Here is a 26,994-nt window from a genome sequence, read left to right on the forward strand (position 1 = left end):
AAGATGAAATTGTTTCCAAATTTAAAAAAGGTTGGATTGTTTTGAGCAGAATAGCCAAAGGTGGGATTCTCATTTTTCATTTTCATACTAAACTTTGCCTTTTCATACTTTTATTTCAAGGAAGATATTGTGAACATAAAAGTATGAAAATAAAGAGGAAGAAAGTTGATTTAGAGTTTTACTTTCATTTTTATTTGGAAAATTTAACAACAACAAATCAACCTTTGCCCCATTCTCCCAAAATGGATCAACCTTTAAATCTTCCCAAAATAAACAAAAGTTTGCATTTTTTTCTCTCAAAATGAACCCAAATGACCAGTAACTTGTACAACCGGTCATTTTTTTTTTAATTTTCCTTTAATTATTTTTTTAATTAAAAAAATTATTAAAAAAAATACAAATAATAATAATAATAAAAAAAGACCACTCTCCCCTCACCCCGCTGCCAGCCGTCCCCCTCCTCCACCTCTCCGACCACCACTCCCCCTCCCCCTTCACGGCTTTCCTTCCCATTTTCGACCATCCCCTTTCCGGCCACCACTCCCCCTCTCCTTTTCCACTGCATTTTCCGACCACACCCCGCTCCCCATGAAACCCCAAACCGACAATCCCTAAATCGAAAAAAAGTGTGAAATTAATGTAAACAGAAAGAAGAATTGGAAGATTGAAAAATTAAGGGTTTCAGTGGGGTGGGTTTCGGATCTTGGTGGTGGTGAGAGGATGGTTATGGCAGGTTTCGGGTAATGGGTTTTTGGATCTTGGTGTTAGTGGGGTGGTTTCGTATGGTGGTTTTGGTGGTTGGTATGGTGTTTTCGGTTGGGTTAGTATGGTGGTTTCAGTGTTTTTACTGGATTGGTATAATGGTTTCGGTATTTTTGGTGGGTTGGTAGGTGGTTTCGGTGTTTTCGGATGGGTTAGTATGGTGGTTTCGTTGGTTGTTATGGTGATTTCGGCGGTTTGGTGGTCGGTATGTTGGTTTCTATGGTGGTTGTTGCTGGTAGTGTACATAGGTGGGGGTGTAGTAAGTGGAAATGATGGTGGTGAAAGTTAAGGGGGTGGCTGGTAGTGGTGGGAAGGGTGGTTTTGGGTTTTTTTTTTTTTTTATATATATATTTCTTTTTTTTTGTAAAAATTATCAAAAAAAAAATTTCTTTACAAAAAAAAAAAAAAAAAAAAAAAAAAAAAACAAAACTTGACCAATGATTCAATGACAAGTGAATTTTTACCTAGTATAACAGGTAAGGTGACCGGCTTGGTTCATTTTGGGAGAAAAAATGCAAATTTCTGTTTATTTTGGAAAGATTTAAAGGTTGGTATATTTTGGGAGAATGGGACAAAAGTTGGTTTGTTGTTAAATTTTCCTTTCTATTTTTCTTTTACCTTTTCTTGTTGTTTTCCTTCTATCCCTTCCCTTCAATGATGCAAAATTGTGGTAAATCAATGCGCGAGTAGTGAGCATTAAGTAGAATTGGATGAGGATTGACTCTTATGTGGAAATTATGGAGAGAATGAGTGTAAATAGGGTTATGCAATCGACACACGCTAGTCAATGCAGAAAAACAGTTGGTAACATCCAAATATTAGGTAAGGTTGTATCTTACGAGAAAATTTTAGTTTAAGATTTAAAATTGCATAAAAATTTAAAAGGTTGTTTTTCACAAAATGATCATTATAAAAGGCTATTTCAGACAAATTTTCCATAATTTTTTGTGCTGAAAATTTTATGCCCAAATATATGTATTAAAAACTGTGCAAAAAGATAAATGAAACATTTAAAAAAATATTTATGCCCTATTATATGCACTGAAAACTATGCAACAAGAATAAAGAATGAAGAAAGTAATAGTAGTAGTTACACAGAACTCAACTTGGACATTCTTGAAGTCCTAACAAACTAAAACATAAACTTCCCTCCATATTTTGGTGAAATTCACCATCTCATGTGTAAGTTGTTGGATCAAAGGTCCAACAGACCACTCTTAAAGGCCCCAATCGCATTGGCTTAATATGACATGAAGATTATAGGATCACTCTATTCCTAAATCCTAACAGAACCAGTACAATGTTAATAAGTTGCAATTACAGTATTAGGCATATATTTTGTACCATCATTAGCTCTTCCTTCCCTTTTTTCTCAATTACAGGCCTTCTTTCCGCCTTTTCTTATCCTGTCTCTTTTGCTCTTTTTGACCTACATGTATGAAACCGACCACCATTAATCTAATATCTTACCGAACAAAAAATGACAATGAAGTAAGCGACCAAAAGGCATCCTAGTTAGCATGTGAGACAGTGAAAGAAATTATACGTTTTTTCGCCTCTTTTCTTTTTCTCCTCAACCTCTCCATGTCTTGTTGCTTCTCTCCAAGCGCATTGAGATCCAGCCGTATCTGCACCATGAAATATTGACATGAAAGGTGTTTAGAATATACATATAATGAGAAAATGCAAGATTTATAGATTTTGACACTATTTAAGTAATGAAGTATGTAAATGATCAAAACTAACAAAGTCAAGGAGTCATTACTAAACAACACCCATTAGAGTAGAACTAAAACCTTACCAAAATTCATATTGACACTCCCAATTTATGATGGTTTAACATTCAACCTTGGATCAATATACTAACCCCATTAACCAAAGACTAGCCAGCTTCAAATGGTACAGCTGTACAAACGCATAAGAGTAAAGGTGGTAGGCGTTTGTTTGGTTTTATATGAGTCACCCTGCATCAATTTACCATAATAGGTCTGGGAATGGCAGTGAAAACATCTACTTGGTCATGGAGATATTTTAACAAAGACATTCACATAAATTGTAACTTGTATTGGTCCATGAGGTACCAAAATTGTAACAACTGAGGATACAGTTACAGGGGTTTAAGGAAAAAAAAAAAAAAAAAAGGTGAGGGTTGAAACTGAATTCCCACGTGCAGAGGGTCTCAACTTATATACTAAGCTAAAATCTGTACAATGTAATAATGACCACTCTCAGCCAATACCACTACAGAATTAGAAATATGAACAAGCTGGAAGGCCTGGAGCACATCAGATTATATAGGAGTTAAAAATTCCAATTAGGTGTGCAAATGGACTTATATCAGCTCATTAGCAAATCAGTCAAATCAATGCACACTAATCTCACAAGATGAGTAGTAGTAAATTATTTTAAATCAGCACATTACCTCAGGACCAGCCCTCCGAAGTGCCTGGAGCGGCTCCACACAATCCTGGCCAATTACAGCTAAATTCTGTTTAGTTTCCCCGTAACTTTTTTCGTTGCTCCAATTCTGCTGAGCTAGCTCTTCTAGTTGATGCTGCAGGAGTGGTGAAATGCCAGCCTGGAAAATAAAAAAGTAGATAGTAAATACACAAGAAATGAAAGAAAAGACACACATACATGATACACAGAGACCTTACAAGAGTAATTAATCAGTATGTTCTTAGTTTCTTCACAAGTCTAGTGTTTGAAAGTGTTAGAACCTTCCCCATCTAGTATGTACTTTATTATAATGTTTTGTAGGCCATAAAGTATTCGTTTGGAAATAGTGATTAATTTTTGTTGTTGTTGTTGATGTTCTAGGTCTTAATGTCATGCTCGTTGTATATTTACGACATGTTGACCTTTGGGAATAGTTAGATTAGATTTTAAAGGTTGTATAAAAATTGTGCTGCTTGTTTTTGCTACCAAAAGGTTGGACTGCCTCAATAGGCTCCACAGTTTTCCAGACCATAACCTATAGAAAATATTCATCAGCTATGTTCCTTTTTTAGGATATTACCTAAAGTAACCCATGTGGGCATTTCAGAAATTTGTCATTCCGACATGGGTATGGAGTATGGACACCCGGACATTAAATTCAAGGAAAAACATGCATAATTCTTGCAAAATAACCAATCTGGAGACTTCTGTGTTGGATAATCATAGTTGAGTAGAGTTTACACAACAGAAAATGTCACATGCAATGGGGTGGTTAGGTAAGGTGCTGTTGGAAAAACAATATCTCGTGCGTACCCAGTGAGCAGTAATTGTCATTGTAAACCTGACCAGTTTTGCATAGGCTACCTTTTATGTTGATTTTGAGTAACCCTTTTGAAGAGTTTCTAAAAACACATGAAAAAAAAGACTTTGACATGGTCACTCATAAAATCAATGAAAGAGTGACTAACAGTTCAAAGCGCAATGAACTTACCTGGTGCATGCCAGACTAGCAGTTTCAGGAAAGGTAAAAGTTAAAATGGCCTTTGGTTCCTTAAGTAGAAATTTGATTAAATAAGAGTTCTATGTATCAGAACATGTCACATGCAATTGGGTGGTTTGCTAAGGTGCTATCAGAAATACAATATCCTGTGTGAACCAAGTGCATAATAACTGTCATTGTACACCAAATCACTTTTGCATAGGCTACCTTATATGTTGTTTTCGAGTTACACTTTTGAAAGAATATTATTGTCACTCAAAACAATCACTAATAAACATATGAAGTTAAGGACTGAGGAGTAACCAAGGCATCCCTACACAATTAATCTATTGCTGTACCAGGTGCATGCAAGATGAGTTGTTCAGGAGTGACCCTAGATTGCCTTAGTTTGATATTTTCCATATTTTACTTTTTGATTACCTATTAACTCCTCAATTCTAATAATCCCTTTTCAATTATTGCCTGAATCTATCTTCATCATCGAGAGAGTTGGCCCCAACTTAATAACCACCATAAATTCCATCCTAACTCCATCTCACCACTTTTTAAAAATCACCACCAACATCATAACGCTCCCATCATTGGCCAAACAACACCTCAACCCTCTGCAAACCAAAACACCTGCACAACACAAACACCACCATCTTCCTCACTTGACAACCACCAATCTGCAGGGTATAAATATAGGTCCTCTTATCAGGGTCATCGCCCGGTGCAATTACAATAAAATTTGGCCCTCTTCTATTTAATGTTTACAAGTAAACGCAAATCAGCAATCATTGCTGATATCATTAACGGAAAATTAGTTTTGTATACTTCATGCTCTTGAGAAATTAACTAAAATACTTATGTTAGATTTAATTTTGTTGATATTAAGTTAAAAACAAGTACATATTTAGTTACTATTCCTTAAAAGAGTACATAACGTCTTTAGAAAAAATAGTATGAAAAAAAAAAGCTAGAATACTTAGTTTAAAATCAATTGAAAATTTTAGAAACAAGTATGTATGTATTAGTCTTTAAAAAGAGTATAAATTTATTTTTTTTAAGAAAAGAGAGATTTTTACCAAAAAGGAAGAAGGATATTCGAACCTTGTATTCTTTTTGTTAGATATTTTTGAGGCCCTTTCAGCTTTTGGGCCCTGGGCAAGTGCATCCGGGTAAGGGTCGAGTCTGCAACCCATAAATTCCACCATCTACATTCATGCAATTGCCGCAAAACATTGAGCAGGACTGACACCCCCATTGCAGCTCTCAACTACCCCCTATTCATCTTCCTCAATTGACTTAACCACCAACCATAGCCTCCATGGCCACAATCTATTGGAGGAAAGAAAGGGTAGGAGATGAAAGCATGACCTCTACCAAGTCGATTGTGAGTTCAGGTAGTGGGATATGACTCAATGCTATAAAGATCGGACGTCAATAGAAATGCTCAAGAATTGGAGCATGGTCCATAACAGCTGATTTAAGAAGGCAACAACTACAGGTAGTTAGCTGTTATTTACACCACTCTAATCCTTTGTTTAACTTCCTTATCCATATCTTTTTTTATGCCTTCTATCTTGTATTAGCATATTTTTACTGTTTTCGTGGTTAAGTTGATATTTGGAAAAGGTATAAAACCTCTAACTGCATTTGACCATTTATATATAGGTAATTAATAATGAAATGTACCTAAGACACCAATTTTTTCCCAGCTCTTACATTTGACATTGAAGTTGGAAACGTTATCATCTGTATTATACATTAAAAGGGCAGTAATTGTCAGTAGCGAACCAAATGCTTGGATGACAGCAGTGGTTTACCTTTTCAAAAACTAGTCGGTAGAAGGAGGGATGGTAGGAAGTCGCTGGGTTGACAAAGGGGGTGGCAAGAGGAGAGGTGGCAAGTCAAAAATGGGAGAGATGGTAGGAGGTGGCAGTGTTGACAAATTGACATTGAAGCAAGGTGACAGAGGAAACATTGATGAGGGTGGCTAAATTGACATTGAGGACTTTATGAGGAGTTGATGGTTTGAAGGAAGACATGTGATGGAGAAACAATATAGTAATATCTTCGTTCATTGGAGAGCCAAGTTGGATAAAAAGGAATCAATATACTTTTTTCAACCAAACAAAAGTAGCTGGAAAAGTATACCACTAATTCACTCAACATATTGACAGCTAGAACAGATGTGTACAAGGACCAGTTGCATGTGGTTTTTTATAATCAAAATCATTCTCATGAAATGCAAAATAGCCAAAGGAAAGTCAGAAAATTAGATTAATTGGCCATAGTATATTACCCCAGCCAAGAAGCGATGTGACAAGGACTTTGGCTGCAATGGACGTGATAGCAACATATTGAGCTCCTGCAATTTCAGAGGAATATGCACACTATGAGCAATCTGCGTATTGTCAATCTTTTTAACAAAAAGAAAAAAAAAATGTCGCCTTAGATGTGAAGTCCATTGGGAGCCGACATCAAGGGCTAATATCCTACAACCAGGACTGCCAACATTTCTGAAGATTGCATGCCCAATTTTACGGATATTTGTAAACTCTACCTGCTGAAGTTTTTTTCATTTGTAAGGAGGATGTTTTCATTTTCCTACATTTATTTACTCTTTCTTCTTCACTGTCATTTTCCTCCACATCCAGCCCTATTGCCTCAGCATTGCGCTTGATCCAGGTCTTATTTGCTTTTTCCTACAACAAAGATTATCAACAGATGAGGTTGTAATAAAATGAAAGCCTCAAATACTAAGCACAAGGTACTTAAGGAACTGACTGCCTTTGCTACTCAGCAATCAATGAATCAAACTACAAGTCCAATTGGAGAAGAGACAAGTTTAATGTGACATTAGCTTACCTACACTATAAAATGCAGCAGATATGTCACAACTGCAATCACCACTTAACAATAAAACAAAGGAACATGTGTATTTAACATAAATTCGCTTGACAAAAAAAAAAAAAAAAAACCAGCAATGTCGCACAGTAGCCAACACAAAATAATGAAGGCATAATCTCAAATATCAAAATTTTAATCCCCCATGATTTTGTGTCAATTTATAATTATATATTATTATAATACGAATAGTTAACCATGATTATATTATATAAATAATTTTTTATAAGAAAATTAATTTGAACTTTATAAAACTATTAAGTACTACTTAAATAAGGAATTTATTTTGTAATAAATATATTTTGACAAGGGTATTATGATAATAGTAGTCTAACTCTAAGTGAACTAAGTCTACCTACTTCTAACCCATTATATTGGAGCCCAACTATGAGTCCTAGTCCCATTTAGACTAGGAAAAGAACCCTTAAGGCATTGTTATTTAAAAGCCTTCACTCCTTTTCCCCCCTAATCTTACGTACTAAACTACTGTTGTTGCCTCTTGTTTCTCCTATTTCACGAACTGCACAACCAGAAAAAAAAAAATCAAAAAAAAAAAAAATTCCTTTGCTAAATCTGCCGTTGCTGCACCCGATGTGTCTGACCAGACCACCGCCACCGCCACCTGCCGCTATCGCCCAGCTAGCCGGACCATCACCTTGTTTTTTTTACCCTCCTCTCCTCCTTTCTTTCTTTCAATATTCTGCTTTGAATTAGTACAGATATAAATTTTTTATGATTATATATATATATATATATATATATATATATATATATACTCCCTCCGTCCCATATTTAAGTTCATGTTTTTCTATTTTAGAGACCCAAAATGTTGTTCCTGTTTCTATTTTTGGATAGTATGTAAAGACCATTATACCCTCATTTTTGTAATTTTATTCATTGAATTTCCTAATTTACCCTTAAATTATCCACTTGCCTTGTACTTTTTTTCACTTTCTCTCTCTAACTTTTGTCTATAATTGTACTTTTCACTTTTTCCCCTATAAATTATCCACTTGACCTGTACTTTTGTCTAACTTTTGTCTAGCTTTTTTCCACTTTTAATGTACTTCGTTCACTTTCTCCTCCCATTTCTTAAATACCGTGAAAAAACACAAATAAGAACTATATATTGGGACGGAGGGAGTATATATATATAAGTTTTATAGTATTCACAACAAGTAAGAAATTTTCAGATTTTATTAATTTTGAAAATTAGGGTTTAAACCTTAATTTTGTATGATTTATGGGTTAACATGCGATTAATTAGTTCAACTAATTACTTTGAGTTTATATAACGTTTTGAGTTTAATTTTCAGATTATTAAAAGTATAGATTTTAGGGTTTAAACCATTCTAAATCATATTTTTAAAGCTTAAACATGTTTATTAATTATATTGTTCATACTATGTTTATGTAAAGTTGAAATTCTATTACTTATAATTCAAAATAATTTTCAGATTTATATTTTATTGTTTTGAGGCTTTAAATCATGAAGTTTGATGGATTTTCGGGTCTTAAGCTCACTAACTTGTTACCTTATGTAATTAATGAGAAAATATTACTATAACTTTGAAATCTTGCATAAACTAAATTTTCAGATTTCGTTAGTATCTTAAGTATGCTGTAATTGTATGAGTAAAGGTGTATTTTAAGGTTTTTAAGATGATAACTTGAAGAACTATTTCTAAGCTAGTGAGTTTAATTAAAGGGAAGGTTTAAAAGTGTTGTTTAAATGGATTTTGAAGGTTTTTAAGTTGTTTAGTATTGCTGTAAATTTGGTTGTTAGTGTATTGATTGAGATCTTGTTGTTTGGTTTAGGTGAAGTCTTAGTATAGGGTGATTTCTAGTTGGTAAAGTGGCCTAACAATTCGTTTACTCAAGATACGTACAAGATTATGAAAAACCTAGAGTTTAGAAGCATGACTAAGTACTTGAAAGAACTTAGAATCATGTTAGGGAACTTGCGTTTGATTTAGATTAGTTTCATCGGTGATTATTATGATCTTTGGTGAGATTTATGAATGATAGGTCTTGATACATGTATGACATGTAAGTTGTATGACATGTAAGTATGTTGGTGTTGAAAGTGTGTTGATTTACCGTGTAAACGTTTATGTACTAACTTGCAAGGTGAACTTAGAAGCAAAAGGGTATGTGAAATATGTGAGATGAACTATTTCACAATTTTGAATATTTATTACTCGTTCATGACTTGTGGTGTGAAATGAGTAAAGGGAAGTTATTAAAGTCTTAAGTGATGAGGTTAGTTAACTTGGTACAACATGTGACTTTCTACAATAAGATATTAAATTAAATAGACGTCTTGGTGACAACTATTGTTTAATTAAGATAAAATGAATTGTATGTGAATTGTTGTATAGTAAGTTCGTTGTGAGAGTTATGTGATGTTTGGTTTAATGAGTTTCAATCTGCACATCTAGAGTACCGACAAACATGGGTTCGTGTTCAGTCGCACTCGTCTACCATCTGAATTTGTGATTTGATGTTTTCCTAAAGGAAATATGGGGTTTTATTTAATTTGTTGTTCCTAATTGGAGCATGGGAGAGACAACCTTGTTTATTATTTGATCTAATATATTAAATCAAAATTAATTAAGGGTCTTAGAGTTATAAAATAGTTTGAATCCTATGATTAATTAGTTATAAATTGAGGGGGCGTTTGGCTGGGGGTAATCATCAAAGGATAAGGGAATGAAATAGGTTGATTCCCTTTGTTGTTGTTGTTTGTTAAGCTATTTTTGTCATTCCCTTTACCCTTTTTTCTATTTCACTTTACCCCAAAGTCTTCCAGCCTGATTTGTTTTCCGACCACATCTATTTGTTTTCCGTTTTTTCCCCTTAGAATCGACCACCACCACTCCATGTCTACGATTGCCGAACCATCACCACGACCTCCTTGCAGCCGTTGATCTACCATACCATCAGGTCCATCCCCTCCTTGCAGCCGTGGATCCACCACCTCTCTTGTAGCCGCTTAACCTTTTGCTTGGTCTTTTTTGTTTTTTATTTTTTTTGTCAAATTTTGTGTTATTTAATTTTCATCATTCTTTTAATTGGTAATATTAAATAGATAATCCTAAATTTGTACTATGTAAACTTTGAGATTTATGTACTTGGAATTAATTTTGTTGATATGAACTTGTTGTTTGCCTTACATTGTTTGATTCTGTACTGTGTACCAAACAATTTCAATGGGATTTAATGACCATTTCATTCCGTTTGTGGAATAGAAACAAACAAGTATAGGAAATTAGGGTCATTCCTTTACTTTCTCCATGTTTCTCTTTCTCGATTCCATTCAGTATACCCTATGCGAACCAAAAGCTCCCTAATTGTGATGATTGATTGTAGTAGCATGCTAGGAATATTTTGTATCTTTGTTTTTGTAGCATACGTGCTTGGTATGTGTGTTTCTTGGTCATGGTCCTTTCCTTTTAATGACCCTATTATGATCCAATTTCTACACTTGTTATATTTACATATACTTGAATAGCTTAGACATGCATCAAGATGGTGGGAACTGACTCGAGAGTTGGTTGTCACTCATAATTCGTTTTATTCCTTAAACATTGGACTTTCTTAAGCTTTGGTTGGATTGATTTACTCTACTTTGAATAATGGCCTTAATAGTTCTAGCTTGTTAGACAAAATTTGAATTTTCATTTTGGGTTTGAAACTTTATTTTGGTTAAATTATTTTTCTGCTTCTAAATTTTGATTATTGCCTTAACGTTTGGACACGTGGAGGTAGCACGTCGGTAATTCTCTTCATTTCAATTAAGATATTTCCACCATTCCCTTGCTGATTACTAACATTCAAACTCCCTATACCCCTTTTTATTGTTGACCTACGAGTCAACAAATTCTCGTCATAGTCTCTCCAAAAGTGGTTCCTCCTACACCCCTTGCAAAAGTAATTTTACTCCCCATTGTTAGGGGTGAAACAAATTTGGGTTAAAACCGAACCGAATAAGAAATATGGTTCGGTTTTTTTTTCGAAAGTGGTTCGGTTTGGTTTTGAAAAAAAAATATTTCGGTTTTCGGTTTGGTTTCGGTTTTAGAAATTGAAAAACCAAAAAAACTGAACAAAACCAAAATTTTAGGCCCAAAAGCCCCAACACTGATTTTAGTCATTTTACCCTAAGTATATAAAGGAAAAAAAAAAAAAAAAAAAACCCTAATCTAACTTCCTCCCGTCTCTCACCTCTCCTTTCCTCTTCTTCACTGTTCTCTCCGCCCTTTCTCTCTCCTTTTCTCAGTTCTTAGTTTCTCACTCTCTCTCCTTTCCTCTTCTCTACTCCGCCCTTCCTCTCTCCTCTTTGATCTCTTCTCCACTATCTATCTTCTCCTCTTTTCCCCACCAGCCCGCATCTACAACAGCGAACATTTCGAGGTTTTTCGAACGCCATCAACTGAGTAGCTAAAGGAAGGCTCATTTCAAACACCATCAACCAAAGGTTTCCATGTCAAATCCGACGATGAAAACACTAGATCTAGAGTTTTCATGGTCGAATTTGACCTTTAAAACCCTAATTCGAGGTTTTTCCGTGGAATGTGAGGTATGTCCTCTTTTTCATAATTTTAATTTGGTTTGAATTTTTTTTTCCTACTTTATTTTTATGGTGGTGTAGATTGAATTGCGGTGGTGGTAGGTAGTTTTCGGTCGATCTATGGTTAGGGTTTGGGTGGAAGGGATGAAGGGTGGTGAAATAAGGTGGGTTGTGGTGGTGTTAGGTAAGGGAAGTAGTACGCGATAGTGGTGGTTGGGTAAGGGAGGCAGTGGGCGTTGCTGTGGGTGGTTAATGGTGGTAGTTTCGGTGGTTAGGGTGGGTGGTGGGCGGGTTTTAGGTGGTCAGGGTGGTGGGTGGGTGTTGTTGGTGATAAGGTGGGATGGTAATAATTAATACCCTCTTAAATTCTAAATTATTTGCCTCATATTTTAATTAACTTGTTTAATTATGTTTGTATGGATTGGTTTGGTTTGGTTCGGTTTTAATTGGTGTGGTTTGGTTCGGTTTTTTTTAGCAAAATTTGATGTTTATGAAGCTTGATAGGAAAATTCGGTGCGGTTTGGTTTTTTTTAAGAAAACAGAAATTTAGGTGGTTTGGTTTGGTTCGGTTTCAAAGCTAAAGTGGTGCGGTGTGGTTTGCAAAATCAAGAAACCGAAATATGGTGGTTCGGTTTCGATTTGGGCAAAAAACCGAACTTTCACCCCTACCCATTGTTGGTATTGGATGAACCACTAATGTTTTTGTTACTCTTCTCGAGTTCCCAATTCTAAGCCTCTTAAAGTTATCAGAACTCCCGGAATCCTTTCTCTTCCCTCTCGCCTGCATTTCTAGCATTTAGATGGTGCATGTGTGCAGCTCTTTCATATACCTTATCCAAAGTCTTAAAAACTTTTCCGGCTAGATCCTTTTGCAGTTGTTCGATCAACCCCGTTCAAACCTTTGAGCCTTCAACTCTCAATCGGAACCTCTAGGGCAAACCTAGCTAGAGTCATAAACTTATTGTATTACTTCGAGATTGACATTTGACGCATCTCTAGATTTATGAACTCTTGGGCTTTTTCTTTCTTCAAAAAGGGGGGGGGGGGCGTAAAATTTATCCTAAGTGCAGTTTTACAAACATCCCACCCAAAATTTTGTTTAGCTCTAACTGTAGCAGAATGGCCACTCCACCTAATATGAGCTTCGCTTAATTGACTTTCATACCCTCATATCACTGCAGCAAATATCTTGTCAAACTCTCGTATCCAGTTTTCTAGAAAGGTAAGGTAACACCGGTGGCCTTACTTGGGCTAACTTCTTCAACATTTCAGCGTGAGGGTCAGCGCTAAAATCTAGTTTAAATTATCAGCTAACATTCTTATAGTATCATCTAGAGCAACGTTCTGTGTCATTCTAGTATCCTAGTTCTACGCCTGAAAGAAAGTAAGTACTCACTAATGTTAGACACATAAAGACACTTAGTCATAAAATTACCTTCCTAAAACTACCCAAATCTCACCGAAATAAATTAAACTTCAAACTTATTTTACAAAGAAATAACACAAATACGCTTTAAACCCAATTTATTTCAAAAATACTAAAGTAATTTACGAAAACAATTTTCTAACTCTTAATTTAGTAATTTATATCCAAAATACTTAGCAAATAAGTTAGGCACCTAAAAAAAGAAAGTATTGGCTTAAATTAAATTTAATTACCACTAAAGCCAATTAATTATTTTTAGGCGCTTGCTAAGGATTATGGATATAAATTACTTAATTTAAAGTTGAAAATTATTTTCGAAAATCACTTTAGTATGTTTGAAATAAATTGCTTTTAAAGCATATTTGAATTATTTCTTTATAAAATAGATTTGAAGTTAAATTTATTTCGATGAAATCTGGGTAGTTTTAGGAAGGGAATATATGATAGACCATAGACCTTATCTATGTGATTTGTAGCTACTTTTTGTATTTTGTCTTACTACCAATGATTATGCAAGTTGTTTATTTTATAAATTTAACATATTGCATGACGTCGTTCTAATTGTAATTCTTTTATGGTGTGCATTTGTGCTTGCCCTCTTTTGAATGCTTGTTTTGTTGGGAGTACGAAAAGAAGGGTGAGTGTTGTTCCACGTATGGCTAATAAGGAAGCTAACAGCCGGATACACTTTGGTGACCATGGAGAGGATCTTATCTTGCGATAAGTCTGAGAAAGGATTGCGAGGACATGTTTGAATTTAAGATAGCTAAGAATAGGGAGCGAAAAATTAAAACCTATAAGCGGATTTTTCATGAAATGCCTCGAATTTTGCCCTCTAATGACGAATACAATCTAGAATGGATGATGGGAGGACCTATGAACCCAAATGCTGGGAAAAGAGCTACTAGGAATCAAAACCCAATTTACAAAGCTATAATTATTGAAGACTTTTAAGATGAAAAAGGACCCTGATTTCGACGTAAACACTTATAATGAGAAAAAGGACAAGAACTGTAATGTTATCCCTTGAAAATTATACTTATTAGGATGGAGATTTAGTATTAATAATTCATTTATTATAAATAGTGGTTATTAGAACTTTTATTATAAATAATAAAATAGTTTATTGGATTTTAATAAGTAACTAGAGCTACCGAATTATTGATTGGGATTAGAATTTCCACTTGAATTATACTTCTTCCATATTTTTAATACTTGCAACACTTCCCTAAAATGGAAATGTCACAATATTTACAACACACTATAAATAGAAAGTTTTTTTACTAAAAGTTGTACAATTACCCTTTATTTTAATCTCATGGCTCACTAAATTATACTCTTAACCATCTCTCACCTTCATTTTAAGTGTACTAAATCATATGAGCCCCACTTTTCTTAAATACCATCAAAAAGTTTGTGTTACAAGTATTAAAAAACAGAGGAAGTAATAAAGAAGTCATTATTATTATTATTGTTATTGTTATTATTCTGGTTATTATTATGTTGTCTTATCAATACCAAGTATATTCTTGGTTATTACCAATTATTCCTTTTGACATATTTTTCTTTTTGCAACCAAATTAAGTGAGAATTACGCAGGACGTGAAATTATTTTCTTATACTCTATTTTATTGAATTGCTTCATCTAAGTGTTGAATTGTGTTCTTGTTTGATTGAACTTTGCTTGGGACAAAAGGGTGCATTGAATAAAATGCCCTATTGAACTAATTTATGTGATATAAATGTAATTTGTAACTAAGTGTCTATATGTGATTAGCATTTTGTGGTTGAGTAAATACTTACTTTCTTTCAGGGGTAGAGCTAGAAAGGCACAAAACACTGCCTAAGTTGAGGCTATAAGAATGTTAGGCAAGAATTTAAACCATAATTGGGCAGAGTAAGGCCAACTGGTGTTCAAAGGTGGTGCTGAACCTACCTTTCTAGAAAACTGGATACGAGAGTTTGACAAGATATTTCCAAGGGGTATGAAAGTCGATCAAGTTGTCATGTACCTAAAGGATGAAGCTGATATTTGGTGGAGAGACAATTCGGCTATGGTTAGAGCTAAACCAAATTTTGGGTGGGAGGTTTTTAAAACTGTTAGAGGGGTAAATTTTAACCCCCATTTTTGAAGAAATAAAAAGCCCAATAATTCATAAATCTGTAGATGGGTCGAACGTCAATCTTAGAGTATTACAATAAGTTTATGACTCTAGGAGTTGAATGCTCAAAGGTTTGAGCACAGGTTGAAAAGTTTTAAGACTCTGGATAAGGTATATGAAAGAGCTGCACACATAGGCAAGAGTAGGGTTGGGGAGAAGAGAAAGGACATCGGGAAGGTAACTTTAAGAGGTTTAGAAATGGGAACTCTGAGAAGAGTTACCAAAATGTTAGTGGTTCATCCAATGCCAACAACGGGGAGAGAAAATACTTCCACCCTGGGAGAGACTATGACGGAAATTTGGTAACCTGCAGTGTAATAAGAAGGGGTACAGGGAGTTTGAATGTTACTCTAAGCAGAATTAGAAGGGGAATGGTGGAAATGCTTAACAAAGGCCAAAATATTTCTACAATCAGGGAGGCAAGGGTAATGGACTAAACAAGGAGAATGGAAAGTCTGGGAGTCGTAACAAACAACACTAGCAATAATCGCACTAGCAATGGCAACAATGGCATCAAGATGGTGGGAATTAAGTGGAGAGTTGGTTCCTTGGTTGTCACTCGTAGTTTGCTTTATTACTTAAACATTAGATTTTCTTAAGCTTTGGTTTGTATGATTAACTCTAATTATTATTTGGATATTGAATAAGGACCTTAATGGTTCCAACTTGTTAGACTTAATTTGAATTTACATTTTGGGTTTGAAACCTTTATTTTGATTAAATTAGTTTTCTGCTGCTAAATTATATTTAATGCCTTAACGTTTGAACACGTGGTGGTAGCACGACGGTAATTCTCTTCATTTATTCAAGATATTTCTAGGTAAAAAAAGAGAGAATTATTGAGGGTTTACAAAAATGATCTTGTTAACACTAAGAGGCAACAAAACAGTCCTAACCAACCACAAAAACCTCCACGGTGATGTATACTAACTTAAATAAAATATTGGTTCCATTGAAATTCTTAAAAATGCATTAAAACAATGCCATTCTCTAGTAAACCATCATAATCTATACCAGCATTAGAAACATACACAATAAAAGTATAAAATTCATTGTTTAAACAAAACCCTTCATTTAAGAGGCGGAACACAATCAGGAAACTCAATTTAATTGTAAACCATCCAAAATTCCAAACTATAATCATCAAGCAAGTAAAAACATAACAGTAGATGAATAGTTTACCTTTGAGTCTCTCCGCGAAATCTTATCTATTTGGCAAGCAAGAGATAAACGCTTCTGAACTTCAGGCATGTAGGAGTTTTGGATAGGAAAACGTTTAAGTGATTCCTGCATTTACGGAAAAGACTCAGTAAGGAAAATCAATCTAAAATCTGAAAGTCAAATAAACTTTCCAAAAAAAAATATGCATCTATCTTCCATTCACTGCCATAAATATTGAAAGATCCAGACCTTGCCAAAAGATTTGCACAAAGAGGAGAACTTTGCTCTATCATTTGATGAGACTAGTAACACACTGCATCCATCAGTATTAGCTCTAGCAGTTCTTCCACTTCTGTGCACATAAACCTAAGACAGAAAGAATAACCCAGTTTTGTAAATGTAATTGAATTTAAATTTGTTTTGCAATTGAAGCAAGAGAAGAATGTTCCAATTACTTCTGCTGCATGTGGAAGCTGATAGTGGATAACAGTACGAACTCCGGGTATGTCCAGTCCTCTAGCAGCACCATCACTAGCAACAAGTATTCCATTCTTATTCTCACGGAAGCGATCAAGTGCCTGTGTGAACAGCTCAAAGGAAGCACTTATCAACAGCAAATTTTTTGAATTCATAAGATATCCATGAAGTATCCGTCTATTTTTTTTATCTATCAATCAGTCTCCACAGTGTTACCATGAACCAATCTCCCACCCCACCTTCTTCCCTAGAAAAAGGAAACCTAAAGAGGGGAAAACACTATGTCCAAACATACAAAAAGGTAAGAAAATAAGAAAAGATATCTGTACATGTATTCTATAATTACGATCAGCAATGTGTCCAAACATATAGCATCTCTCAAGGGTCAGTTAATTTACAAAGTATGATTAGCAAAGTCAAATTAGTTCAGTAAAACAAAAGGCACAAAAGAGAGGAAACAGTGAAACCACCCCCCTCTCACCAGTCACTACGCAGAATAAGAAATTATTAGTAACAAACATTTCCTCAGTTCTTTTTAATTGAAACGTAATCCTTCTTGGATATTTGAAATTAATTGCAACATTACTTTAAAAGTACACTGATTTTCTCTATTCGTCTACTCATCACACTGGTACCATATTTCTCAATCTATCTCTCATAAAATACCATGCATCCCCCCACAAATAGAACAGAGGAAGCATCCTAATGAAGCTATACAACAGGCAACAAATACAAGTATCGAGGATTACCACAAATATAAAGACCATCAGTAAACAGAATAGTTACACTAAGCCCCTAGCTAGTTCAGGGTTTTTAAAAAAATGCCGTCCAAGGCCACATTTACCAAAATTTTACAGTGTAAGCCACCATATATTGGCATGCACATCAACACAACCTGCCAGTATCGACTTCCAGGTCACTCTGAATCTAGCTGCGGTCAGGCCGGTCACTGATCCCTAATCTTCAACAACTTTTGGTTGAGTATTTAGGCACTCTGGAAAATACACCTCCAATATTTCACACTAAGCAGTAATCTTGTTAACCATTCCCATGTATTATCAGGAGACAAACTTGCCATCACCTGTTTAGTGGTGCTACCTACATCCCCCTCCCTCCCCCAATCCTCGTCTCCTTCATGGGTAACTCAGTGATATGAACAGAATCCAGCACCAAAATAATCATCAAAGATAATCTGTGAATCCTATGATGACTTCACCTCCATACATATACCACATTTTTACAGAGTAAGCTACCATGCAACAGCTAACATCATCCCCAAATGATGAATTTTGGAAATCTGTCTTGCCAATCAAAGCATAGCAAACCATAGGACAGCTAATAGGGATAAAAAGTTCCACAACAATCATAAATTTATATTTTATCAACTAGTGCCATTATCAAACACCACAAGATATTCAAATCTTGATTACCAATGAGTAACAATTATTAAAGCAATTCCCTTTTGTGAACAATCACAGCTTCCAATCTCCCAAACCCACGAAACATCCACCAAGTCCGTCAAAACACTATTTTCATAACAAAGGATTCAGCAATAATTTTCTTGTGTAGTAGAAAGTTCAGCAAACAAGGGACTTTTTTAAATAAGCCTCACTACCAACTAATCAAAGTTTCAACAGAATTGATTTAATATCACATTCTAGAATACAATTTTATAAGGTTTAAGACACCATCGGCCAAGCTGTAAAATCCAGTAGCAAATGTTATGACCGGGACCTCGAAACTATCATACAACTTCAATTGCTGACAATGTCTACCAGATTATTAAGAGAGCTTCATACATCAACAGCCCTTTTGTGGCTTGATCATATATTTGTGGAGAGCATTAACTAGTATGAGTATCACCCATATATGCAAGTTGAAATTCATTTAGAGACAAATGCGGCAATAAGGACTTAAATCTCAATTCGAAGATACTAAGAGTACCAAACCCTTCACCCAGAAAAGAAAAAAGGTTGGATAGGATAACAGGTACCCTTGGCGTTAAGAAAAGAGAACCTCACTGCACTAGCCCCTTGAGCCAAGGGAAAAAAAAAAAAAGCATCCTCTATAAAATATTGACAGTAATACTTACTGTGACGGTGGTCACTACCAAAAATGTCACAAAAATGACAGAACCTATTATTTATTATAATAAAACTTAAAAAAAAAAAAAAAAAACAAAGCACGGCATGAGACTGACCTTTAACCGAGCTCGCTGCTGCATCTCACCATGAAGGATACAAATGTTGATTTGAAGGGTGCGTAAAAGAGCAGCAACATGGCGTAATGCAGTGATTGATGAGCAGAAAACAATCGTTTGGCCTCGACCATGAACACACAAAATGTAATACAAGTAGGCATCCTTGTCTTCTTCACTACACCTGAAATTAAATACTTTGCGAATCAGTCTAACAAAACGACAATAACTAAAAACAATGGTTAAAATCAAGATTATTACAAAATAAGCAGCACACATACAATTTATTAGAAACCAATTCAAAGGGTACTGGGTATTTCACAATCACCAACATAATAGACAAGGAGCTAAGTGAGCATGAAAGATGAAACACATATACATTATACCAGTATTGGACATCCATCTGTCCGAAATCATATGAATTTGATATGATGAGTCTCAAGTTTAATATTCAGTTGGATATGGAGCTAACTAAATATGGGAGATGTTGCACCACCCCATTGCAATTAGTCATCCACAGGATATTTTATATTAATCTTTTCTTAAAATTATTAATAGGTTATATTTGTGGACATTTATAAGCTAATACTCCATAAAGCTAAATATAATAATTATAATTGATGAATTGTTCCATGTTACTATGAATACAAGTTTCCAGAGTTACACCAATTGAGAGCTTCAATTAGCACACCACAAAAGTCTTTGTGCACTCCCACTCGAGAGTCGAGACAGCATGATTTCCATCAAGACTTTCTTTCAGAAGGAAGCATAATAGTAATTTGTAGAAAATGCATAATAGTAATCTGTTCTCAAATTTTAAATTCTTTACATACTTTTTTTGAGGTGGGCTTAAAATTTAGATTCTACATTATTTGATATGTTAGTTATATCTACTAGGTTAAACACTAAATTATACAATTACTATCAGTGAAGGTACAAAAAAATAAAATTAAAATAAAAAAGCTTCCACATGGTTCAGAGGTTTTCAGTTAAAAAGTTTTTAAATATCCATTGGGTCACCCATAGGATATGGATGTGTGGATAGATGAAATAAAGCTCATGGTAATAAATATGGAAAAAACAAATATAGCTCCGCTTAATCCATATCCAATCCACTGCCATCACTAATTACTCAAGCACATGAGAAAGACAACATACTCAAGGAAGCACTCCACAAGATTACTGGTCATTATCGATTCACTGGTCAAATCAAATATTGCAGCATCGGGTTTCATTCCTGCTCTTTCTGATAGAGCTTCTAAAGAGGACAATCCATCAGTAGCTGGCTGTTTTAATTTAAGGGTTCCACGTTTTAGCTTTTTGCGAAAGTCACGAGATAATGCAATTGTTGCAGAAAACACAAATGTTTGACGTTTCTTCCTCTGGAAATTTGAAATAGTTGTGCAATTCTCCACATCCTGGGAGTACTTTTCATTAGCTCCAATAGATCCAGGAAGCATGTCAATTATTGACTGTAGTTCTTGAAAATGCCCATTCTCAATCATTCGATCTGCTTCATCCAGAACAAAGAAAGATAACGAATGTAACTGCAAATACAGGATCAAATATCTGGTTAATTAAGTGTAACTGCAAATACAGGATCAAATATCTGGTTAATTTAAGGAAAGACCATATTTTGCAAGACTAATTAATTTATAGCATCAGGAAAACACATCTATATCTATACTTGTAATTTTTTTTTAAAAAACCAAAAAATGTGCCACGTGACTCCCATTAAGCACTACAAACGTGCCACATCACCTCTGTAATATGTATTAGATGTGAGTGACAAACCAAAAAAATGCTTATACAAAGGCTTTGAACTTGAGACCAACTTAGCCCATTTGATATGCTTTCATACCCAATAAAAATATAGTTACTATGAAAAAATGAGTGCTTAATTGTACCTATTTTCTATTTTGTAATGATCATAATTCATAAAGCAATATAGCAACTTTTAGTTTTGAGGTAATGCAAAGTAGTATCTTTTTTTTTTCTTTTTTTTTTTTAATTTGATGAAATATAATAATTTTATTTTTTTGTTAAATAGTCAATGTCATACAAAACATTGAACACAGTTCTCCTAATACAAACAACCCAAAAACATATAGAACAAAAGTACTCAAAAAGATACACCAAATAAGTCTAATTTCAAAATAAGAAACTTTCAAGATAAAAAAAAATAAAAAATAAAAAAATTATAAATAAATAAATAAACTAAGAAAAACAATCAAACGTGCTTATGAAACTAAACAAGTACAAAGTAGTAAGTCGAGGCTTTACTCGAGCTACACACTAGTTGAGCTATCAATACTCTACCAAACAAAGGCATGAGGGAGAAGGATTCTACATAAACCTACCAACAATTAGGAAGAAGGGGAAAGTTCCAAGTGGAGCAAACATGCCATGTCATACTCTCCGAGAAAGAAAAGCTCTAAATTTATATAATATATAAGCTTCAACCCCCTCGACATCTCTTCCCTTCATTTATCCTAGTAAACTCTAGGACAACAAATTTTGAAAATTTAGCCAATTTAACTTTAAAATAACAATTGCTTCATCACTAGAAATATAGCTTCTGCTCACATGCAATTTTTTTTTTAATTGAGCATTGATACATTAAAAAATTTATTGAAGCAATATTTTTGCATTTTCAAATTATCCTCGTCTTCTTGCCTATCTATCAAAACCACAATATTTTCCTTAAACAAATCCTGTTTTAGTTAACTAAGCTTTTAAAATCTTTCACTAGGCAATAACACTTTGTTTGGATAGAAGGAAATGGAAGGAAAGAATGGAAGAGAAAGGGAGGGGAACAAACTCTCTTGTTTGGGTAAAGGATTGGGGAAAGGAAGGGAAAGGAGAGGGAGGCATCCTTTTCCCTCTCTGTTAAATTAGCAAAATCCCTACAAAATTAGAAAGATTTGGAGGGAAATTGAAGCTCACCTTCCCTCCCTTTCTTTTCCCTTCCCTTCCTCCTCTCCCCCCCCCCCAACTTCCTTTCCTTTCCTATTTGCTATGCAAACAAAGCGTAAATATTCTTAAACTTCTTTATCACTATCTATTTTAAAGCAATTCTACCAGTGTGCCACCCATGTTACCTGAATATGGGTTTGAGTACCTAATACAGGTGCAGATCCAAGTGTCCAATACTCCAATACAAAAAAATTAATATATGGGGACACTGTCCTAAATTTGGACACGGTTTTGGGGGTAAGGCAAGTTTGATTTTTTTTTTTTTTGGTTTTAATAATATAATTTTGTGTTGGTTGAGTCTCATAAAAGAAGGCATCAAAGACTTATAATATTAGCTCCCAGACCCATTAATATAAGTTATAAATTTAAAAGGCACAAGTGCCCAACATAAAGCCCAAACTAATGACTGACCTCAAAATCTTAAACCTTAAATCTGAAGCATTAATCAACACCCATAAAGGTTGTAATTCAAGCTAACGTTGTTAATTTACCAGCCGTGCGGAGAGTAGACAAGAGAGAACCATCGAGCACTACACAGGTGAAGACAGTCAGAACTCTGACAATCTCAACTGACTCGCCTCTCTCCATCAAACAAAACCCCTAATGTCTTTTAGCTTGTTATGTTGGATTTCTTCTTCAATGACAGGTATATGGACAGTACTGAAAAGCTCCAATTATTAACTAGATCTCCCTCCCTTCTCACTGTTCTTCTGGGGGGGGGGGGTTGTTATTCTGCTGATTTATGGTTAGAGTAGGCAACCGTATCCGATTGCAAACTGGCTTACCCCCTAAAGTCTGTAGCATATCCAGCAGCTCTTCTGATATGATTCACCCTGTCCTACAACTCTACAATGCAACAAGGAACATGCTATCTATTTGTCTAAAGTTCCGAAGGAACTACTATTATTAGTTCTATATCACAATGATTTTCAATTCCTTAATTTATTATTAAACAATTGGATATGTTTATTCCGAGACATGAGGTTTGCTAAATGAAGTATTCTAAAAGACACAGCAGCAGGGCAAGGTTTGTGCAAACGGACATCCATTCCATTAATAAAATACATAATAACAAACGTACACTCCAACAGGCAAAAAAATTGAAATGCAAACACAGAAAACACAAATTATGACTCACAAAAGGATCTAGACTTCTAGAGATTGCAGTTATATTGCCCAATTCCCAAATTAACAGCATTATGAATGTAGTTCCTCTGTATATTTAGTTGCAATCTGGGAAAGAGGCATAGGGTTTCAGAAGACCTTTGTGATGAGGAGATAGGTACAGATGGTAAGTGCCATGTGATAAGAGAGAAAATAAGAAACCAAAAGCTAGAAGTTATGTTGCAACTAATTCCCAAAAAAGAATGATGCAACTAAAAAACGGATCAAGAAGTATATTTTCGGAATAAGTTAACATGTCTGTGCTTTCTTCAATAATCTTCTTTTGAATATATTACACTCCAAAATATTCAGGCAGATTTGCAGGTTTAAAATGTGCAATGAAGCCAGTAAAGTGTCTACTAGGACTGTGAACAAGGGAGAGGAACATTTCCAGATCCCGAGAGCAAGACTTCAGCAGACCACTTGTGTAGTTTATGTGGAAATTATTTCTATGTATATATCTTGAGGTGGTTCTATTGACTTCTATATGTGTACCATGTACATCATAACTGCAAACATACCTCAGCTAGGTGCTTTTCTCCCCCTGACATAAGTTCCCACAGCCTCCCAGGAGTGCCAACTATAATTTCAGGCCTAGCTTTTAAAAGCCTCTCTTGCTTCTCTGTTGACATTCCACCGACAATAGCAACCACCCGGAAATTGGTAGATGTTGCTGCTGCTTTAAGATGATCAGTCACCTGTAAAAGAAACAGTCAAACACATATAAAAGTAAAACAAATAAGGTCAGCAATAACTGCAGAGCAACTATCAGTCTATCACTACTTCAAATTATATTGTATATAGATTTTAATATTTGACCTTGACTAGCTAAAACTAAGATTATATATAGATGTTGATTGTTTCTCATTATATATAGATGTTGATTGTTTCTCTTGGGAGAGACCTGCCATCCAGAATAGTTGATGGAAAAATTTTCATAGTTGGTAATTGGTGCTAGGAGTCAAGATGTTTATCTTTTACAATGAAGAAGATAACTTGATAGGAATAAGGGGTAGAATTCATACATGCTAGGAATCTTCTCCAAAAGAGCAAGCCCACAAGAATCATACAGCCAAGACATGAAATCATCACAACTCAAAATGCCCACATCTTCTATATTTAGTATTTACAGCTATAATACCACAAGATTCAGAATTTTAATTACAAAAGTTCTCTGTTTCGAACAAAGTACTTCGTATAGTGCATGCAATAGGAGGAGAGGGCAAGATTTGAGAAGTGAATAATGGCAATGATCACAAATATTATAATGAAGCACCTGAAGGGCAAGTTCCCTTGTAGGAGTTATTATCAAAGCTCGGATGAAGCCTCTTGGTGCGATTATCTCAGCAGCATCTGCATCATCTAACATCAGCTTATCCACCTTCTCTTGCTCATCAAGAAGGCGTTGTAAGATTGGCAAGCCAAAGGCAAGTGTTTTCCCGGATCCAGTCTCTGCAGCACCAATTACATCCTACAATCCACAATAAAAATTAGTAACAAGATCCACATCTACTCTACAGTACCCTCACAAAAAAGCACAAACCTTTCCCTGATGTGCAGCAGCAGGTATACAGGCCTTTTGAATTGGCGTCGGATGTTCAAATCCAAGCTTGTATATTGCTTTCATGAGAAGTGGATGAAGCCTGAGCTCATTCCATTCATTAAATTTATCTTCATCGACCAACTCTTCATCATTTTCAGTGTTGGTTTCGGTAACTAAGATCAAGAGAAATGAATTAGCAATTAATCGCTAACCTTTTCTTTTTTTATTTGTTTATTTTATTTTTTTTTGATAAATAGAAGCAACTAATCCTTTGTCAACTCAATCAATTTGAAACAAACAAACTGATGATAATCATCTTAAGTTTCCATTCATTGAGGTGATGACCCAAATTTCGGAATATCAAGGTTAATATTTCCAAAAATAAATGAACTATATATTAACAGACAATTACCACACATTTATCTACTCGTAGTATTATTTTTCCACATTTTTCCCAAGTGAACTATAATAAGATCATACATTTTTTACCCTTCTACATGATTTTCCTCTGTAATTTAAGATCCCAAACACTACATCACTGACATCCAAGCTTCTATAATTGAGGCACAAACAACCTCCACCCAAATGTACTTATGTACCATGTACTGCCAATGGTTTAGCGAGGTTAAAGACATAGAAAGCCCAAACACTACATCACTGACATCCAAGCTTCTAACCAGTGAGCACTAACACTGAAGCTGATTACAAGATATCCTAGCAAAGCTGCTAAATTGGTCCAATCAATTAAATCTCACCCTAAAGTATGGCTTCAAGCATTTGAACTGCCATTATTACTAAATAACAAATCAAAGCTCGGAAAATCCGATAGGCATACACTTATATAAAAACAATGATATAATTAACACCCTAATCATGGTTACATGTTTAGCAAATTCAGCATAACAAAATGCCAAATAAATTAATAAGACTGCTCGAATGCAATAGAATTAACATAGCATAGCGCATATGCACCTTGTGTTTGCACTTGCTTCGCCTTCTTTTTCTTCTTCTTCAGTTTTACATTAGACTCTTTCGTATCTTTCTCAGCCGCGATTTCAACATCGCCATCGTTAGCTTGCGTTGGCACTTGTTTCGCCTTCTTTTTCTTAAAAATTTTCTTCTTTTTCACATTACCAGCTTCCACCACTTTATCAGCCTCAACTTCAACATTATCAACATCTTTCACTCCAACTTTCTCCACTCGTTTCCTCTTCTTTGTCTTCTGAGACGGCGTCTCCGGTTTTTCCTCAACATTACCTTTTCTGAATTCCGGAATTGCAAAATCATACTCGCAATCATCAATCTCTTCTAACGACACAAATCCTACACCAAATTTCCAAATTCAATCCAAGCTAAAAGAATTTCCGATGAAATTTTTCATATAATTAATCAACAATAACCTAATTATAATATACCATAGGTTATACACTACTGTAAATAGTTCAACGTACCATATATTTCATCATTGGCGGAAGCGCCCGCGCGAGCGCGGGGCATGGTGAAGATGGTCGGAGTTTGGTCGGAGGTTGTCGGAGTGTGATCGGAGATGGTGGGAATTGGCGGTGGGCGAAGTTCGGAGAGAAGGGCGGCTGTTGGGGTTTAAGAGGAGAGTGAAGAAAGGAGGATGAATTTTACGTAGTATTGCAGGGTTTAGCAGGAGTGTGCAAGTGTGCACGGTAGCACAGGGTACAATGGTAATTTCACTTGTCTGAGCTATTATAATTTGAATTTTAAAAAAATATTAAAAGAAAGAGAAAAACAGAATATGAAGGTCCTTTTCACGAGAATGTTGTAATTAAAAATAATGGAGAGCGAAAGAGCTGTCGAGTGAAGAAACCGATCTAATGCGTAGGTCGAATAAGAAATTCAAACACACACAGGAGAATCTCCTAAAAAAATTCTCAATTAGTCTGGTCAGGATGTCGACACTGAAATGGTGCAGAGAAATGAGGAGGATCCATCTGAGGTTCCTCCCCCCAATCCGAAAATGTCATATAGCAATATGGCTAGAGGAACGAATGGTGTTGGCCTTTTGGGTGCCAATAATGTGAATTTGGATGCTGAATGGGATTCAGATGATGATATCCCATTAGAATATGAATCAGATGATGAAGCGTGCCCCAATTTTCTTCTAACAAAAGAAGAAAAGAGACGTCTAAGGCTGCCATGGCAGAATGCATTAATCATTAAGTTATTTGATAGAAAACTCAGCTATGAGGTTTTTA

The 26,994-nt window shown here is 35.0% G+C and overlaps 1 protein-coding gene across 2 annotated transcripts; it reads right to left on the reverse strand.

The window, feature by feature from the left end:
• Positions 1-1,771: 1,771 nt before the first annotated feature.
• On the reverse strand, positions 1,772-26,428 carry LOC110712113 (DEAD-box ATP-dependent RNA helicase 13-like). Of its 2 annotated transcripts, none has more exons than XR_002509493.1 (15): positions 26,221-26,427; positions 25,742-26,092; positions 24,770-24,942; positions 24,503-24,697; positions 23,748-23,924; positions 20,245-20,633; positions 19,090-19,270; positions 16,868-16,990; positions 16,662-16,778; positions 16,434-16,538; positions 6,750-6,891; positions 6,489-6,554; positions 3,185-3,340; positions 2,309-2,390; positions 1,772-2,191 (listed from the first exon to the last, which is right to left on the reverse strand). XR_002509493.1 is itself a non-coding variant. In XM_021890533.1 (15 exons), exons 1-15 carry the CDS (start codon positions 26,264-26,266, stop codon positions 2,139-2,141), a joined length of 2,361 nt encoding a protein of 786 aa, XP_021746225.1. In that variant the 5' UTR covers positions 26,267-26,428; the 3' UTR covers positions 1,772-2,138. The 2 variants fall into 2 exon arrangements, 1 of the variants encoding a protein (XP_021746225.1); XM_021890533.1 differs by having other exon boundaries at positions 6,745-6,891; positions 26,221-26,428.
• Between the last annotated feature and the right edge of the window lie 566 nt (positions 26,429-26,994).

This window comes from Chenopodium quinoa, unplaced genomic scaffold, assembly GCF_001683475.1.
Source record: "Chenopodium quinoa cultivar QQ74 unplaced genomic scaffold, ASM168347v1, whole genome shotgun sequence".
Classification (NCBI taxonomy): Eukaryota; Viridiplantae; Streptophyta; class Magnoliopsida; order Caryophyllales; family Amaranthaceae; genus Chenopodium; species Chenopodium quinoa.